This window comes from Sorex fumeus, unplaced genomic scaffold (assembly GCF_029834395.1).
Source record: "Sorex fumeus unplaced genomic scaffold, SorFum_2.1 ptg000044l, whole genome shotgun sequence".
In the NCBI taxonomy this organism is placed as follows: domain Eukaryota; kingdom Metazoa; phylum Chordata; class Mammalia; order Eulipotyphla; family Soricidae; genus Sorex; species Sorex fumeus.
In genome coordinates, this window is record NW_026606101.1 from 15,005,612 (window position 1) to 15,023,879 (window position 18,268).

General features: G+C 58.3%; 2 protein-coding genes across 2 annotated transcripts in view; both read right to left on the minus strand.

Moving 5' to 3' along the window:
* Positions 1 to 10,615, minus strand: part of LOC130030117 (transcriptional repressor scratch 2) — a 238,639-nt gene extending 228,024 nt beyond the window's left edge. The window contains exon 1 of the mRNA XM_056121309.1: positions 10,605 to 10,615. The gene's annotated coding sequence lies outside the window, so the exon portion shown is untranslated. The remainder of the gene's footprint in view (positions 1 to 10,604) is intronic.
* The window catches only part of LOC130030309 (angiopoietin-4), a 37,353-nt gene extending 26,587 nt beyond the window's left edge, over positions 1 to 10,766 (minus strand). Inside the window, exon 1 of the mRNA XM_056121555.1 lies at positions 10,476 to 10,766. Coding sequence (XP_055977530.1) covers positions 10,476 to 10,766 — 291 coding nt within the window. The remainder of the gene's footprint in view (positions 1 to 10,475) is intronic.
* Positions 10,767 to 18,268: the final 7,502 nt, after the last annotated feature.

Below are 18,268 nucleotides of genomic sequence, written 5' to 3' on the forward strand. Positions count from 1 at the left end.
GTGGCAACTAGATCCCCAGCTGGCTGCAGGGTGCCATGTCCCAGCATGCGTGTCCTGTGCTGCGCCCTCCCCGGACGTGAGCATGGCAGGTGGTGTCTGTGGCCTGGACCTGCCCTGGGATCGTTTGCTCTGGAGGAAGCCTGTGTCCCAAGGACATGCCGGGAAGCAGCTCTGGGCAGGGACTCCTTGGAGGGACCCTCCTGCCTCCCTGGCCGGCAGCCTCCAGCCCCTCTCCCCCACCCAGCCCCAGTTGTCCCCTCAGTGTCACCACCGGAAGGAAGGCCCCGAGTCACGGTAGCCCACACAGCTGCTCACGCAAAGGCGAGAGCGTGTGACCGTGGCAGGAAGTGGCTGGATACTCCAGGGCAACCTGTGAGTCCCGGCCAGAGAACCAGCACCCTTCGCTGCAGCCTCCAGGTCCTGCCCTCTTGCTGGGCACGTCAACCCTCCCCTCAGCAGCCATTGTCAGGCCTCAGTTTCCTCCTCTGCATGACTAGCTCTGTGTCTGTGAGCCCCACGGCCCAGGGCTGGCCCCTGCTTCTCCGCCTTGCCCTGGTGCCCGCCCTGCCGTGCCCGTCCAGGCTCTGGTAGCGGAGTTCAACCCAGACCAGACAGTTTGTGCTCTAGGCTCATTTGGAGAAGCCAGACTCAGCCGTGCCCAGCTGCCGTCTCCATCGTGAGAACCTGTCGCTGTTCTTCTTTCTGGGCCTGGGCTTGAAGCAGCCGAAGAGAGGTGGATGGGGATCCAGGGGCGTCGGGTACCAGGGGCCTTGTGGAGGAACGGGCTGTCCCCCTCTCAGCTCCACAGGCTTCTCTGAGCTCCAGCTGCATCCCTGAGTCAGCCACTGGCCCAGGTCACAGCTTTGCTCGGGGTGCAGTTCCCAGGAGCCTTGAGTCAGCCAGGTGTGTGACACCCGGACTCTGCAAGAAGCATGAGCCCCCCCACCCCCACCCCAGGTCCCAACAAGGACATCAAGAATGTGACATTGGAGCCACCTGCCTGGGGTCACACCTGCCTCCTTGCCCCCTCCACTGAAGGGGCCGTGCTCTTCCCCAGGAAGAGGGGCTACCTGGTGACAGACCTGGCCTTTTAGGGGATCATGAGGTTGAACGAGTCCATGTTTGGGCCCAGCACGGAGAAAGTTCCCTGTGTGCCCTCACATGATCCATCCCCTAGGAGATCAGGAGCTCCTGGGGACGGCAGCCATGAGGACCCACAGCAAATCCAGGCAGGCACCTGCCATCACCCCTGCTTACAGAGGCTTGGCCAGAGCCCAGGTGACACCTTGGCGAGGGATGGAGAAGCCATCCAGCCGGAAGTCATGACAGAAGGGACACGGAAGAAGAGCACCTTTGGAGGGGTCGGTGAATTTTTTCCATGGGGCTGCAGGAAGCAGGAATATTTTTTTTCTCTTTTCACCACACCTGGTGGTGCTCAGGGCTTACTCCCGGCTCTGTGCTCAGGGGTCAGTCCTGGTGGTGAGCATATGGGGTGATTCACGTGAGCCATGCGCTAGGCAAGCGCCTCACCTGCCGTACTATCTCTCAGCACCCCCAGAAACCAGGAATTCAATTTTCTCTTTCCCTCTACCTTTTCACACATCTAAAATGCTTTCAACACCTTTTAAATGCACAGAATAAATTGCAAGTTCACCGGGAGAGGACTAGAGGACCGAACGGTGAGGTTTGCTTCGTCTGTCTTCACACCCGCCCATACATCCCTGATTTTTTGTGCATTGGAAATTAATCAGTGAGAAGCTGAGGAAAGAAAGTCGGCCAACGGGGTGCTGGCAGGGTGTGGGGAGCTCCACACTGCCCCACTATTGCCTCTTGATGCTCCTCTTTGCTTGCAGCCTGCCTTTCCCAGTGAGGGTCCCCTGGACTGCTGGAGACCCTCCTCCTCGCTCCCCCTCACTAGGCGGCCACCCTGGACCTAAGCCTGTTGGGCTGGACCCTGCGGCCCAAGCCCTGAACACCGTTTCCAAGTGCCAAGCAACTTGGGGGAGGGTATTCCCAGCTTCAAGGCTCCCCGGAGGGTCATCTCGCCTCTACGACCCCCAGATCTCTGGGCACTGTCCTGATCTGTCCCCAGCAGACCTGACTGGGGCTCCTGACCCCGCTTTACGATGCCACTGAGGCCCAGGGAAGAAAAGGCATTCCCCAAGGTCACACGAGCAGACTCCTGATGCAGGGGCGCAGATTCATCCATCCCTGCTCGCCCCTAGAGCAACTGGAGAGCGAATCCTGGGGGCAGGGGAGCCCTGGAACTGCCAGGTTGAGCCCCAAGAACAATAAAAACACAGTGAAACAATACAAAGCAAAATAAAATAAAGGAACCCTCTGGCAGGTTTACCTCAAGTGTTATCAGGCTCTGGCCTTGGCCGAGCGCCCACCCTGTGCCCAGGTCTGTCTGCGCCAGGCCCCACAGGTACAGCATCCGGCTGGATGGTGCTTTAAGGATGCAGCTTCCCAGCTGGACCATGGAGGAGTGTCCACCATGGGCCCATTTCACAGATCAAGAAACAGAAGCCTGCAGCTCTTCCAAGCAATCCGTGGGGACCCCATAGGGGAAAGTTTGGGGGCACACACCCCACCTCTGTGGGCGTTTCTGCAGGCTCTGGACCAAGGGTGAGTGGTATAAGAGTGAGGACATCCAGGTGGCAGTTCTGGGGTCCCCTTGGTTCGAGGTACTGTCAAATCTCAGCTAAGCATCCTAGAGGAATCTGGGTTGGGGGCGGGAGGTGGAGCAGACGCGACTGAGCATTCCCAATAAGGGCTGGGCTCTCTGTCTCCAGGTCCCCCCTGGTCATCCAGGACCCACAGAGAGGTTTTGGGATCTGTCAGGACCCTGACATCCCTCCTGAGAGTGAATTCTGGGATCAAGCAGCCGGGCTGTGCCCTCCCCATCCCCGTTCATGGCCCTGGGACACTGGGTGCCTTAGTTTCCCCATCTGTCGACAGGCTGGCACTCTTATTTCCAGTGTTTGGCCAGAGGAACCTGCGACCCGGTTCTGCCTTTGCTCTCCCCTCTTCTCCCTGAAGGCCGGGTGGTGAGGGGGGCCACTCTGAGCCCCACATCCCGGGGCAGCCCGTGTGTACAGGAGGGGTCCCTCGCACCCCACAGAGGGTCGACTACACCCCTGGATTAGGACCTCTCTCTCCAGCTCCCAGACCCCACATCCAGACCCTGCCAGACCAGTTCTGAGCTGGGGCGAATGCCCAGAGGCCAGCATGTGGGCAGAGGGGTGGCCGAGGGCCTGTCCCCTCACACTCCCAGCCCAAGGGGAGAAGGAGGTGGCTTGGGGTCCGGCCCAGCTGAGCGAGCGGAGGGCCTGGGAGGAAAGAGGCAGTGGCTGCAGCTCCGGGGGACACGGGCCAAGCTGCCGGACTGAAAACACGTGTCCCTCTGGGAGAAACTGGGTAGTGGGGGCTCCCTGGACAGCCCCCCGGCAGAGGACCTCTGCACTAGCCCAGTTTTGCCCATTTCCTGGATTCCTCACCCCATTCCTCCCAGAACCCGCTGTGGTCCTTCCACGCCTTCCACCCAGGCTGCGCTGCTCCAAGAGGGGCCAGCGACAAGGTTAGGAAATCAAACCTCAAAACATTTTGTTCGGCAACCGGGATTCATTTCTTGTTTGGATAACTGAAGGCCGAAAATGCCAAGAATTTACAGGCAGCCTGGGGGTGGGGATGGGGGGGGTGGCCAGGGCAGTTGGGAGGCCTGAGCCAGCTGGGGGTGGGGGGGTGGGGGTCTCTGGCCGGGCCTGGACCCCACGCTGTGCTTCTGCTTGACCCGTGTCCAGGCAGGCAAGGCCTCCGACGACCGCGGGGCTCTGGGCCTGAGTTATTCTGAGCTTTGACGTCAGAGAGCGGGGCTGGGGGCTGTGCCAGGCCAGCGGGCTGCTGCCCGGGCCCTGAGTCCTCCCTGTGGGGGCCCTGGGGGCAGCCGGGGCAGGGGAGGTGGCCCTGCCAAGTGGCCATAGGGTGGTGTGTCCTGGTTTTCTCATGAGAGGACCTCGGGGAGGTAGAGGCTGGAGGTGGTGCGGGGAGTGGGGTCGGGGGTCTGGGGGAAGATGGAGGGGGAGGCCAGGAGGAGTAGAGGGAGAGAGGGGGAGAGGGGTCAGCCACACAAGAGGGAGCCAAGGGCCGGAGAGAGGGGCAGCAGGCCGGGCCCTTGCTTTGCACGCAGCTGACCGACCTGGGTTCCATCCCTGGTGCCCCGAGTCCCACCAGGATTGAGCCCTGAGCACAGAGCCAGGAGTAATCCTTGAACACTTCCAGCTGTGGCCCCCAAACCCAACCCAACAACCCTCAAACCGAGAGTTAACAGGACCCCCAGTGCCCCCCTTACACCACGCGTGTCAGAGACCCACAGGCAGAGATAGAGGAGCAGGGTCAGAAGGATGCTTGTTATCAAACCCCAGAGTGTTGGGGTTTGAAGCCGGCTCTGGCCTGGGGCCCCAGATACCCAGTGCTGCTATATTCACAGCTGGGACGCTAGGCCACGTGGGGACACTAGGCCACGGGGGGACCCTGCCCCTCCGTGACGAGAATGAAGCTTGATCTTGTTTATCTTGTGGGCAGACACCCACAAGGCCGTGGCAGACACGGAACTAGGCTGGCACTCACCGGGAGCACGGATGAAGCTCCAGGTCACCGTTCGGGCTGAACCCCGAGACTAGCTGCCTAACCACCACTCCCCCTGACCCAGGAGGCCACAATTCCAGTCACTGGTTTACCCAACCCAGGTAGGGAGGCCATGGCCCTAACCACTGCACCACCCCACCCAGTTAGGAAGGCCATGGCCCTAACCACTGCTCCACCCCACCCATTTAGGGAGGCCATGGCCCTAACCACTGCTCCACCCCACGCAGTTAGGGAGGCCAGCTCTGCAGCTAGCTCCATCCCGCCAGCCCTCAGCACTTGTGGCTGCAGTTTTGCACTCAGATGCGGGAGGCAGAGCCCAGAGCTGATGTGTGGCCTGGCCCGCCGACAGACACAGCCGCTCCAGACACATCCCTGGCCCGCCGAGCACCTTGAACTCCAGCCAGCCGCATGCTGGGAGAAGGGAGGGGCCCTGGGGATCCTGAGACAGATAACAGCACCCCCATCCCCCTCAGACCCGGCCCCTCACCTCCCTGACAGCCTCGAAGTCAGGAGAGAGACCCTGGAAACTGGGCCCCAGGGGTCGCAGCCGTGGGACTCTGCGGCCCCATCTTCCCGGCCTCAGTGTCCTCACCTCACTCTGGGGTGGGGGCCCTGGGACCTGGGGCTGAGAGGCCAGAGCCTCCCCTGGACCTCCCCACTCCACCCTCCATGGAACCCAGGGCGTCTCCAGCTGGCCGTGGTCCTGCCTAGCGGTTCTGGCGACGGACGGACGGCGTGAAAGCAACTCACTAAGGGCAGTGTTGAAACGCGTCGTGTTTCTCTGGGGAGACGTCACGGCAGATGCCAAGAGCCCTCGCGTGTCAGAGACCCTGAGACAGGGCCAGGATGAGAGAATGCAGGAGCCCTGGCCACGGAAGGCTCAAGCGACCGTGGTTTGCGGGAGAGAGGGCGGTCTGGACACCCATCTCCCTGGGCGCAGCCGCCTGTGTTAGCCAGAAGAGGGAAGAATGGGGAGGGGGGGAGGGGCCGGAATCTCTGCATCCAGGGTGCAAGCCGTATGGGCAGGGTGGTCTGGACAGAGACGGACCCATACCCCCACATCAGGGCTACAATCACATGTGGATCATCTCATCAAACCTCTAGGGAGGTAGGTAGCATTTTCACCCCGTTTTGTAGCAGAGGAGGCCACGGTTCAGAGAGGTGAAGCCACTTGCCCCAGGTGGCACAGCGGGAAATGGCAGATGTTGAATCGCAGCAGCGGGACGGCAGAGGTGAGGGGCTGTCACCGTCCAGGCTATGCTGTTGCCCCAATGTGGGCCAGGACTCAGGGTCGGGGGGGGGGAAGCATTTTCTGTGCGGACAATGCAGTTGTCTGCTCTTGTGACCTGGGGTGACTCGTTGGCGACCCCAATAACCAGGGGCAAGAAAGGGCCACTCAACCCAAGGGGACAATTGCCTCGGAGAACACATGGCAAACACAGACCACGGCATTCTCCCTCTGGGTGAGCTTGACCAAGATGGATTCCCTCTTGACCACCGAAACAGGCTTCAAAATCAATGATGCTGAATCGGATCAAGGGGGTAGAGCCACACGCCACAGTGCTCAGGGTTTACTCCTGGCTCTGTGCTCAGGGATCACTCCCGGCTCTGTCTCAGAGTTTACTCCTGGTTCTGTGCTCAGGGATCACTCCTGGCTCTTTGCTCAGGGTTTACTCCTGGCTCTGTGCTCAGGGTTTACTCCTAGCTCTGTGCTCAGGGTTTACTCCTGGCTCTGTGCTCAGGGATCACTCCTGGCTCTGTCTCAGAGTTTACTCCTGGTTCTGTGCTCAGGGATCACTCCTGGCTCTTTGCTCAGGGTTTACTCCTGGCTCTGTGCTCAGGGATCACTCCTGGCTCTGTGCTCAGGGTTTACTCCTGGCTCTGTGCTCAGGGATCACTCCTGGCTCTGTCTCAGAGTTTACTCCTGGTTCTGTGCTCAGGGATCACTCTTGGCTCTTTGCTCAGGGTTTACTCCTGGCTCTGTGCTCAGGGATCACTCCCGGCTCTGTCTCAGAGTTTACTCCTGGTTCTGTGCTCAGGGATCACTCCTGGCTCTTTGCTCAGGGTTTACTCCTGGCTCTGTGCTCAGGGTTTACTCCTAGCTCTGTGCTCAGGGTTTACTCCTGGCTCTGTGCTCAGGGATCACTCCTGGCTCTGTCTCAGAGTTTACTCCTGGTTCTGTGCTCAGGGATCACTCCTGGCTCTTTGCTCAGGGTTTACTCCTGGCTCTGTGCTCAGGGATCACTCCTGGCTCTGTGCTCAGGGTTTACTCCTGGCTCTGTGCTCAGGGATCACTCCTGGCTCTGTCTCAGAGTTTACTCCTGGTTCTGTGCTCAGGGATCACTCTTGGCTCTTTGCTCAGGGTTTACTCCTGGCTCTGTGCTCAGGGATCACTCCCGGCTCTGTCTCAGAGTTTACTCCTGGCTCTGTGCTCAGGGATCACTCCTGGCTCTTTGCTCAGGGTTTACTCCTGGCTCTGTGCTCAGGGATCACTCCTGGCTCTGTGCTCAGGGTTTACTCCTGGCTCTGTGCTCAGGGATCACTCCTGGCTCTGTCTCAGAGTTTACTCCTGGTTCTGTGCTCAGGGATCACTCCTGGCTCTTTGCTCAGGGTTTACTCCTGGCTCTGTGCTCAGGGATCACTCCTGGCTCTGTGCTCAGGGTTTACTCCTGGCTCTGTGCTCAGGGATCACTCCTGGCTCTGTCTCAGAGTTTACTCCTGGTTCTGTGCTCAGGGATCACTCCTGGCTCTTTGCTCAGGGTTTACTCCTGGCTCTGTGCTCAGGGATCACTCCCGGCTCTGTCTCAGAGTTTACTCCTGGCTCTGTGCTCAGAAATCACTCCTGATGGGACCATATGGGATGCCGGGAATCAAACTGGGTTTGATGACCTTACCTGCTGTACCATGGCTCTGGCCAGGATTTCCACATTCATTGTGAGGTCCAGTAAAGAGGAAGGCTGGGGGGTGAGGGTTGCATTTGGGAAGGGGGAAGTGGGCAGTGACTTTGAGGGGAAGAGGGAAGTGGGGACAAGGAAGTGGAGAGAGAGACTATGGGCTTGGGAGAGCCAGATGTGCCGGGGATGGTTTGTCCCCCTTCTCTCCCCTGCCCTCCGCCGCTCCCTCTTACTCAGGTGAGAAAAGGACCCGCGGGGCAGAGAAGGTTGGCAGCACAGGAGGGGAGGGTTGGCGTGACCGGGTGGCCGCTGCAGGGACAGCCGGGAGGAAGCCTGGCTCAGCGTGTGGAGGAAGCCCTTCCCTCTGTGCCCTGAGGAAACAGCCCAGGTGAATCCAGAGTGTGTGCGAGGAGGCCCTTTTCTCTGCTCCCATTTCTCACTGAATTCAGTTCCCGGCTGGGGAGGGCATGGGCAGGGGGAGAGGGGGCAGGGGGGAGGAGGCAAGGTCAGCAGAGGCCCGCCTGGCACTGGTGACAGCTGCTGAAGGGACGCGGACTTCAAGCAACGTGAGACCCCCTGGGTTGGGCTCTGGAGCCAAGAGCTCACAGGAGGTGGGGGGAACCTGGGGAAATGGGGGCAAGACACGTGGAGGAAGGGCTGGGCAGAATGTGATGGGGGGCTGAGAGCTCCCTGAGGGCTAAGATCTCGGAGGCACCGACAGGAAAAGTGGGTGCGTGCGTGAGATGGGTGTGAGTGTATGCGTGTATGCGTGAGTGTGAGTGTGGCATATCTGCTTGAGTGCGGGTGTGTGTGGGCATGCATGTGTGAGTGTCCGTGTCCGTGCATGTGTGAATGCATGCGTGAGTGTGAGTACAGGTGTGAGTGTGTGCATGCATGCATGAGTGTGAGTGTGGGCATACATGGGTGAGTGTGGGCATGCGTGAGTGTGAGTGTGAGCACGAGTGTGGACATACATGCATGAGTGTGAGTGTGTGAGTTCATGTATGAATGCAAGCATGAGTTTGAGCATATGGGAGTATGTGCACATGTGAGTGTGTACATGAACTGTGGGCATACATGCATGAGTGTGAGTGTGTGTGAATGAGTGTGAGTGTGTGCATAAGTGTGGACATACATGCATGAGTGTGAGTGTGTGAGCACATGTGGGAATGTGGGAATGCATGCGTGAGTGTGAGCATATGTGAGTGTGTGCACGTGTGAGTGTGTGCATGACTGTGGGCGTATATGCATGAATGTTAGTGTGTGAGTGTGCATGAGTGTGAGTGCGTTCACGAAGGCGGACATACATGCGTGAATGTGTGTGAGTCTGTGTGAGGGTGTGCAGAGACAATGTGGGTGGAAGTGTGCTCAATGGAGGCTGATTCTGGAGCTTTGAATGTGTCACTGTGAGGGGTGGGGTACACACATGTACTGCAAGCTTGCTGTCTTGGAAAAAGCCAAGATGTGCACCAGGCAAACCTTTGAGAACACAAACAGGTAACAGAACTTTAATTTATAATGATTCATATGCCACCTTTCTTTAAAAAAAAATGTTTTTGGAGCCAGAGAGACAGGCCTAGGGAAGGCACTTGCCTTGCATGCCTTGGCACTGCATATGGTCCCCAGCGCACTTTAAAGAGTGACCCCTGGGGCTGGAGCAATAGCACAGCGGGTAGGGCGTTTGCCTTGCACGCAGCTGACCCGAGTTCGAGTTCGATTCCCAGCATCCCATATGGTCCCCCAAGCACCGCCAGGGGTAATTACTGAGTGCAGAGCCAGGAGTAATCCGTGTGCATTACTGGGTATGACCCAAAAAGCAAAAAAAAAAAAAAAGTGACTTTGAGCACAGATTGAGGAGTAAGCCCTGAGCATCACTGAGTGTGGCCCAACTACCCCTGGAAAAGAGTTTAGATTCTATTTGTTCTTCCCTGTCCCTATTTTGTGTCACATGCGCATCCAGGCAGCATGGCCCATGTCCTGGAGTGGATGCCATCGGTCAGCACGGGATGGGCACCTCTGAAACCATGCAAGGAAGAAGGGACTGCCCTGGGGTGCGTGCTGGCCACTCCCATATCCCCACTTGGCCTGTCACTGCTGTCTGCTGGGGGGCGCACTCAGAGGGCCAACTCAGCCCCCACGCATGCTCCCCCACACTGCCTCCTGCCTCTCTCACCTTTGGCAGCTTCAACGCAGGGGTTCTGGCCAGCCCCTCTCGGACCCCGCCAGATGCCTTCCTGACCCTCATAGCCCCATGTCCAGGCAGTTCTGCTTCCCCTGTGCCGCTGGGTCTCACCTCCGTCCTGGCATGCAGCAAGACCGATGCTGGTGGCCCTGGCCTCGGGCCCAGAGAGTGGTGACGTCCCTGCTCGCTGTCACTCCTGTCTTCAGTTCACTGAGGGAGCAGATTCGCACCTCTGCCCGACCACACCCCCATCCCACCCGGCCTGCCGGGGGCCACCACCACTGCTGGTGCCACAGCTCAGTCTATGGTCCCTCGGCCGGTTCTAATGAGAGCAAACCAGGCCTGCGTCTCCCTGTCCAAACCCATCCTTGTCTTCCGAGATGCTCAATGCAAAGATCAAAGTCTTCACAGGGACCCCAGTGACCTCGGCCAGACCCCCGTCTCCCCCTCCTCTGCTCCAGCCGCCCCTCCCCGCCCCCCCCAATCACAGCCCATCGTCCTCGTACTCCAGCTCCTAGGACGGGCCTGGTCCATGCGTGGCCTGCACTCAGTTCACTCCCATCAGAGGATGAATGAACAGCAAGTTGGGGTTCCGCTGTGCGGCCTGGGACACCTCCCTGCCCCTCTCTGGGCCTCCTCAGCCCAGTTTCTTCAATTCAGAGCTGAGGCACCCACCAGGCCTCCTGGCCGCCCACTGCCCCTGCCCACCTCCTCCTGAACCCGCACCCCGATGCCCCCCAGCTGGCCCTTACCTTCTGCAGCCATTGAGTGTTGTTTTCTAGCACCTTTTCCAGCTGTCGCACCCGCTGGCTCGGCCAGTCCCCAAGTTTCAGCCCAGCAGCTGGCGCGTCCCTCTGGAGGCTGTTGGAGGCCCCGAAGACCTCGGGCTCCGGCGGGCAGGGCTCGGGCTCAGGCAGCACGAAGGTGTAGCTGCACTGGCCGTGCTGGACACGGTGTGTCCGGCGACGCCCACCCGCGTCCTGCCCCCGCCGCTGGGCTGCGGTCACGGTGGCCACCGCGAGGAGGACGCTGCCCAGAAGCATGGCTGGCTGGAAGAGCATCTGGAGACCTGGGGGTCCCGTGGGGAGCCTCCCCTGCCTGCTGCCTCCTCCGTGCTCAGGGGTCCTTGCAGGGACAGGGAGGACGGTGGTCCTGCCCTCGGAGCTGCTCTGCAGCTGCAAACCCCTGCCTGGCTGTGCTCTGTCCCGCGGCTATTTATACCCCAACTGCCACAGCTGCTCGGGCTTCCGCCCGCCTGCCCGCCCCCCCCACCCCCGCACCCCCTCACCTCTATTCTTCCCCCTTTTCCCTTCCTTCCTCCTCACTCTTGCCTACAGGCTGCTCTCTCCCTGCCTGCACTGGCCCTGCGCTGGCTGACGCTGACTCCGAGTCCTTTCATTACCCAGTGGGGGCCAGAGGGGAGGAAACACACTTGCATGCGCACATGCGAGCACACACAAACACGAGCACACAACACACACTCACACACCATGCATCCTGGTGCACAGACACTCACCCACACGCAGGCACCAGCCCTGCAGTACTGCTGCCCCGTTTGGAAACTCCAACACCATCTGAGTTTTCTCTCTTTGCCTCTCTCTCTCCTCCCTCTCTTCCTCTCCCTTTTTCTCTCCCCCTCTCTTCCTCCCTCTCTTCCTCACTCTCTGTCTCTCTCCCTCTCTCTCTTCCTCTCTCTCTCTCCCCCCCCCCCGGCGCACCCCCCTCTCTCGCTCTCGCTCTCGCTCTCTCACTCCTTCTTCCTCTTCTCTCCTTTCCCCTCTCTCTTCCTCTCTCTTTCTCTTTCTCTTCCTGCCTCTGGCATTCAATCTCCCTCCAACCTCCCTGCACCAAGACCCATCTCAAGTTTCAACACCCCCCCCCCCCTTGTTCATGCAAAAGCTTGGAACACAGGGAAGTGACCCCCAGAGAGAGCAAAGGGAAGGGAGGGGCGAGGGGGTGAGTCTGGGGAGCGGCAGCCGCCCAACGTGTCTCTGGGGGAACAAAAAATCCTTGCCAGGCCTGGGGAGGGTTCCCTCAGCCAGGAGCCGCTGCCCAGTCTCCCTCTTCCTGGCGGGAGCTGGGGGGGGGGTCCCCTGGGGGCCCTCGTGGTGGGGCCGCCCTGGCCTGTTGCTGGAACTGTAAGGAGGGGTGTCCTGGCTTGGAGCGTTCTGTCCTGGGTTCATCTTTGGCTGGAGTCTGTGTCTCCCCGGCCTGGGAATCAGGCAGCGGGTGCTTCTTTAAAAAGAAACAACTGTGCCTTTCCATTTGGGGGCAATACCAGGCGGTGCTTGGGGCTGTTCCCAGGATGCTGTTGGGGGTCTGAGGGTGCTGAGGGACCGGGTACCCTCTGAGTGACCTCTCTGACCCAGGCCGCTGGGAACCCAGGCAGAAACGCTGCTCGCTTCTGCCAGCTTTAGGGGGGCAGTTTCTCCTCTGAGTGCCCGGACTCTGATCTGTAAGCCAGGCTGTCCCATTCCCTGCCCAGCGAACATCTGCGTCTTCAGAGTGGGCCTGGAGGAATCATTTCACCAGCTTGTGGACTCCGATCTTGGCTCTACCACTCCCTCCTCACTGTGTGGCTTTGGGAAAACTTCTGCACCTCTCTGGGCCTCCGTTTCCTTCTGCTTCCCCAGAGAAAAGAATCCCCTCCGCTGAGGGTGTGGAAGTGAGTGTCTCAAGGAGGGCTGGAGAGGGAGCACAGCAGGGAGGGCGCTTGACTTGCACAAGGTCGACTGGGGTTGATTGCTGGCATCACTTATGTTCCCCCTGAGCCTGGCAGGGGTCACTCCCAAGCACAGAGTCAGGAATAGTGTTTGAGCGCTGCTAGGTGCAGCCCCCAAACCCAAGGACACAAAACTTGCCTTGCTGTTGCGTGGGTCAAAGCAGGGGCGGCGGAGGGGGCAATTGGAACGCACTCCTGGCCTCACCGCCTCCTTGCTGGAATGTGAACTGCAGGAGAGCAGGACAGAAATCTGGTGGCCAGAACTGGGGGAGAGGGAGGGAAGGACTGCCTTCCTGCCTTCCTGCCTTCCTGCCTTCTCTCCTGGTTCCTTTCTCTATACTGGGGACTGGCTCTGGGTATTGTTTTTCTCCCTTTGTTTCCCTGATGCTTTTTTTTTTTTTTTTTTTTTTTTTTTTTTTGCTAGCCAGGCTGCTTGGGGCAGCAACTTAGGGCTCCTCTGAGGCACTGAGCCCAGGTGTGGTGGGCTCAGTTGGAAAAGGAAAGGCCGCAGCTTTCAGCCTCTCAAACTCCCCCAGCATCCCGCTGCGTGCTCAGAGCTCCTTGTCCATCTCAGCACCCCCTGGGCTGCAGCTGTAAGTGGGCATCACGGCCTGTCCAAGCCTTGCAGGAAGGAGTGTGTTCTCAGGTCAGGCTTTCCTGGCCTGTCTGAGCCGGCAGGTGAGGGCAGCTGCGGTCAGGGCTGTGTACTCCCTGAGTTCATCCCAGGGAGGCCAGTGTGATGCCCTTCTTGACTTGAAAATGGGGGGTTCAGACCCCAGAGCAGGAGCGTGGTGGGTCCCAGGCACATGGGGGCAGGGGTGCTGGGACAGGCTCGGCCACTAAGAGGACTCAGAGACTCATCTAGGCCCTGGAGCCCCTAGGACCCTCCTCCTGAGGGGGTCACATTGTCAAGGGAAGTGCCAGGCTCTGCCTGATCCGATTGGAGGAACAAGTGGGGGAAGGAAATGGAGTTTCCTCCCCTCGCAGGTTCCATGAAATACCAGGCGGTCCTTGGTTATGCTCGCGATGCCCAGCCCAGAACAGCAGGCAGGAGAACCAGGCAGGGCCCAAAGCGGGGTTCTGGGCACCCTGCAGCCAGCCCAGCTCACTCTGTACCTTCCCTTCCATGCACCCCCCCTCCCCCCACCATGCCCTGCCCCCTGGCTCCAACAGCAGCTGTCACAAGTGACCCCAAAGCTGAGTGATTTATACGAAACATCACTATCAATTACTGGAGGGTTTCTGTGGGTGGGGGTACTTGGAGTTTCGCTGTCTTGTGAGGAACAGTCAGAGGCTGACTGAGCTGGGATGAACGAACCCACAGCTGCCTTCCCACCCTCCTCCCCCGCCCGCCCAGCACCAGGGCACGTCCCCGACCATGCTGGCTGTCTTTGGGTGATTCCCCCAACAACATGGCATCAGTCAGCCCAGCCCAGCTTCTTCAGGCCTCTTGGCATGACAAAGGCAGGTGGGAACACACTCTTGGAGGAAGATTGTAAGGATCGTGGGTACACCGAGGAGCTCACCTCAGGAAAACGCCACAGCAGGAAGCAGACCCGGCCACATGGTGCCCCCTTAAGTCCTTGAAGGTCTTCAGTCACACGCCCCAAGTTCGCCCCTCTTGTCTTTTTGTTTTGGGCCACACCTGACGATGCTCAGGGGTTACTCCTGGCTCTGCACTCAGGAATCATTCCTGGTGGTGCTCAGGGGACCATACAGGATACTGGTAATCGAACCCAGGTCGGTTGCATGCAAGGCAACTGCCCTTCCCGCTGTGCTATAGCTCCGGACCCTCTCCTTGAGTTCTGGCCCCTCTCTGGCACTTAGCAGTGGGTAATAAGCAGTGGGGTGACGCCCTCTCTGTTGATCTGAGCATTGGATAGGCAGTAGATGCTCCCGGTGAGCTGGCCGAGTGAATGAATGAGCAAGAGAATGTGACACCTGCACTTGGCTGTGCCTGGGGGAGGCTGATGAGTGGGAGACTGCGGTGCCGTGGAGCGTGAGTCTGGCTGACACAGACGCCCTGGCCGGATGGGCAGCTGTCTGACACCGGGTTCCCTTCTCACTCAGTGGTTTTACCCTGCAGCCCAGGACTCTGGTATGACTTCTGGACAGTGTTGACAAATGTCCGGTTGCTGAGGACCTTGGTTGTTGTTGATGGTTTTGAGGTCATTCATGGTTGTGCTTGTGGGGGTCTGTGTGGTGCCAGGGATTGAAGCCAGGACTCCTGTTCTCAAAGTGTGCATTCCAGTCCTCTGAATGCAGGTAGTTTGGACACAACTGTAGCCCAGAGGCAGAGAATTTAGAAAGCGGCCTCCTGGTACTGGGGGAACGAACCAGCCACAGCCCTGGGAAGCAGCAGGAGCCTAGCAAAGCTCAGGGCTTACTCCTGGCTCTGCACTCAGGCATCACTCCTGGTGGGCTCAGGGGACCAGCTGGGATGCCGTGGATGGAACCTGGATGGGCCCTGCTCTTGCCCCAACCAGAGGGGTTTTTTAAAAAGCACAGCACAGTCCTCCAGGCCCCTGCTTCAGATGCTTCCATTTTTTTTTTTTTTTGCTTTTTGGGTCACACCTGGCGATGCACAGGGGTTACTCCTGGTTCTGCACTCAGGAATTACTCCTGGCGGTGCTCAGGAGACCACATGGGATGCTGGGAATCGAATCCAGGTCAGTCGCGTGCAAGGCAAATGCCCTACCCGCTGTGCTATCTCTCCAGCCCCCAGATGCTTCCATTTTCAACTTGTGCATTTTATTGCATTTAAAACTGCTGAAGTGGCTGACAGATCCCAGCAGAATCTGGCCTCATCACACATTCCTCTGGCTTCCTCCTTGTGGAGCAGGATTGGTTCTGCTTTGAACAAGCTCCCCGCTCTCTCTAGCTTCTTGCCATAGCTGCTGCTTCAGTGTGAGTGTGTGTGTGGGGCGGGCTAGCTTCTTGCCATAGCTGCTGATGCAGTGTGAGTGTGTGTGTGGGGTGGGACGGGGGGATGGGCGGGGGAAGGGGAATTCCGAGGGGAATCCCGCCCTCCCCCTCCCCTGTTCTCTGACTACCCTAGACCTGCTGTTCCCCCCCCCCCCCCCCCCGTCCACCCCCCCTCCCGTTTCCACCGCCCATCTGAGCTCTCACCCTGCACTGTGAAGGCTTGTTTGCAGGCCCTCATCCCCCTCCAGTCTGAAATCTTTCAGACCAGACTTCCTCTCACTGTTCCTGATGCCTGTCTTCAGGTGAGGTTCAAAGGGAATTCTCAGGAGTGTTTGCTGAGTGAATAATCTCCGCTGTAGCCGAAGCCCTGAGTAAAGACTCAGAAAATCATTCTTTGTCACCGACGACAGGAAAAGAAGGACATTTCTGGGTGGGGCAGTTTGTGTCTCCTCATCCATTACTTAAAACATCACCCGCCTCTGTCCTCCTCCCCCACCCCCACTCTGGTTTATTTTCACTTTTCTGGTCTGTTGGAAGCATGGAGGCAGAGGTTAGGGTAAGTGCTGATATCCATCTGGAGGATTTGGCTTTGGCTTAAAGGGCTTGAGGTGAAGAGAGAATCGGTTGGCAGACACGCTGAATTGTGTAGGGGGTAGGGGAACCAGTTTTAGGCACAACTAGATCCAGGTGCTCAAATGATAATAGGTAAAGGTAAAGGTAAAGGTAAAGGCCCTCCCGTTGATCGTCGATTTGCTCGAGCGGGCCCAGTAACGTCTCCATTGGAGATTTTGTTGTTACTGTGTCTGGCATATCGAATACTCTCGGTAGCTTGCCGGGCTCTCCGAGAGGGGTGGAGGAATCGAACTCGGGTCGGCCATGTTGGCCGCTTGTAAGGCGAACGCCCTACCCGCTGTGCTATCGCTCCAGCCTGTAGGAATCTTTTAATTCCCCCCTACCCCCTTTTTGACCTCAGCTCCTGCCCTAGTTTTTCCTCTTTGTGCTTCATCTTCTCCAAGTTCCCACCACTGTCACTTCCTCCACTGGTAGCAGTAGTGCCAGTCTCTTCATTCAGCAGCCCCACAGGAGCAGATGCTTCTCCCTGACAGCAAGGAGGATGCTTCTGGGGTGAGAGGCACAGGATACTTTGGATGGTCAGGGTGGACCCAGTGTCCTGACTCATAACCCTGAAGTAGGGTCTTTTTTCATGGACCTAAAGTGATAGGGAGGGCTGGAGCGATAGCACAGTGGTAGGGCGTTTGCCTTACAAGCAGTCAACATGACCGACCCGAGTTCGATCCCTCCGCCCCTCTCGGAGAGCCCGGCAAGCTACCGAGAGTATCTCGCCCGCACGGCAGAGCCTGGCAAGCTACCCGTGACATATTTGATATGCCAAACACAGTAACAACAAGTCTCATGATGGAGACGTTACTGGGCCCACTCGAGCAAATCGATGAACAACAGGAGGACCATGCTATGTGGACCGTGCTAAAGTGATAGGGAGAGAGGAAGGACAGTCCTCAGACAGCTCTGTGCAGAGTGACCAAAAGAGGAGGTGGCTCTTGGTGGTTGCAGAACCCCTGTCTACTGGCTGCTGCATTCTGGCCACTCATTCCTTATTTTCCGTGCTACCCGCTCCTGGGAAGAGAGAGAGGTAATGCAGACTCATTCCTAGAGATTCACTTGCGGAATTGGGGCCCCTCAAATATTTGGAGTCATAGAAGATAGAGCCGCAAACTGGAGCCCTCCCTCCTAGCGTCCACTGGACACCCAGCCCCTCCTCTGCCCTGAGCTTGCTGCATTTCTGCAGCTGCAGAACTGGGGTGGGGGTGGGGCAGAAGCATGCCTGGAGGCTCCCAGACTTTGCTTTTCATGTCCCTAAGGTTTTTAGGATATCTCGTGCCACTGAGGCATTGCGGCAAGTCCTGGGGCAGCCAAGAACCTCCCAAAATGGTCAGCCAAGTGTCCTTGACAGGTGAACCTTTGGCATTGTCACAGGGTCCCCATGAGTCTTTCCACCCAACTATAGCCTGTCAACTATTCTTTACCTCCAGTTTCTAGCCGAACACACAGAATTGAGAGTTCCCTGGGATCAGGACTGACTCTATGCCACAGCTTCTCTGCTGGTGCTCAGAGACCCTGGGTCTCTCTACTGCTCCGAGGCAGTGCTGTAGGACACAACAACAGAGCTGGAAGCAGTTCTAGCTCCCCCTGGCGGTGCTCAGGGGCCACCAGGAATGCATCCAGTGGCTTCTGGGCCATGCAGCGGGTCCAACTCAAGGCTCACACAGGCAAGGCCTGAGCTCCAGCTCTTGGAGTGATCTCCTGCTCCCCCAGGGCTAAGAGCTGAGACCACTCTATTTTTTGAAGGGGAGAAGGGTCACACTCAGCAATGCTCAGGGATCACTCCTGGCTCTGCACTCAGGAATCACTCCTGCCGGTGCTTGGGGGACTCCTGGCACTGAATCTTCATCCCACTCCAGTAAGCAAGACTTGGTTCCCTCATCCCTAAATTGGGAAGAAAAAGATGACGCTGGTGGGAGTCTTCTTATCACGAGCAATGAAGAACCCCAACACAGAGTGGTTGAAGACATTGGTAACCCCTGTTTTACTTAGAAACATGCAAATTTGGCCAGGTTTGGTGGGGATGCCTCTTTTGTCTTTTGACCCCTTTGACAACTGCTGGAGCAGCTTAAAGATGAGGCAGAAAAATAAATATAAAAAAAATTAAAAAAAAACAAAACCAAAAAACAAAGATTAGGCGGGACTCATCAGAAAGCACTTTCGCTCCAGCCTCATGGCATATTCGCTCAGCTCCAAACAACACCTCTACTGGCTTTCTTGCAGCTGGTGGCTGGGTTCCCGGGGGAGCACGTCGAGAGTCAGGCAGGAAGGCAGATG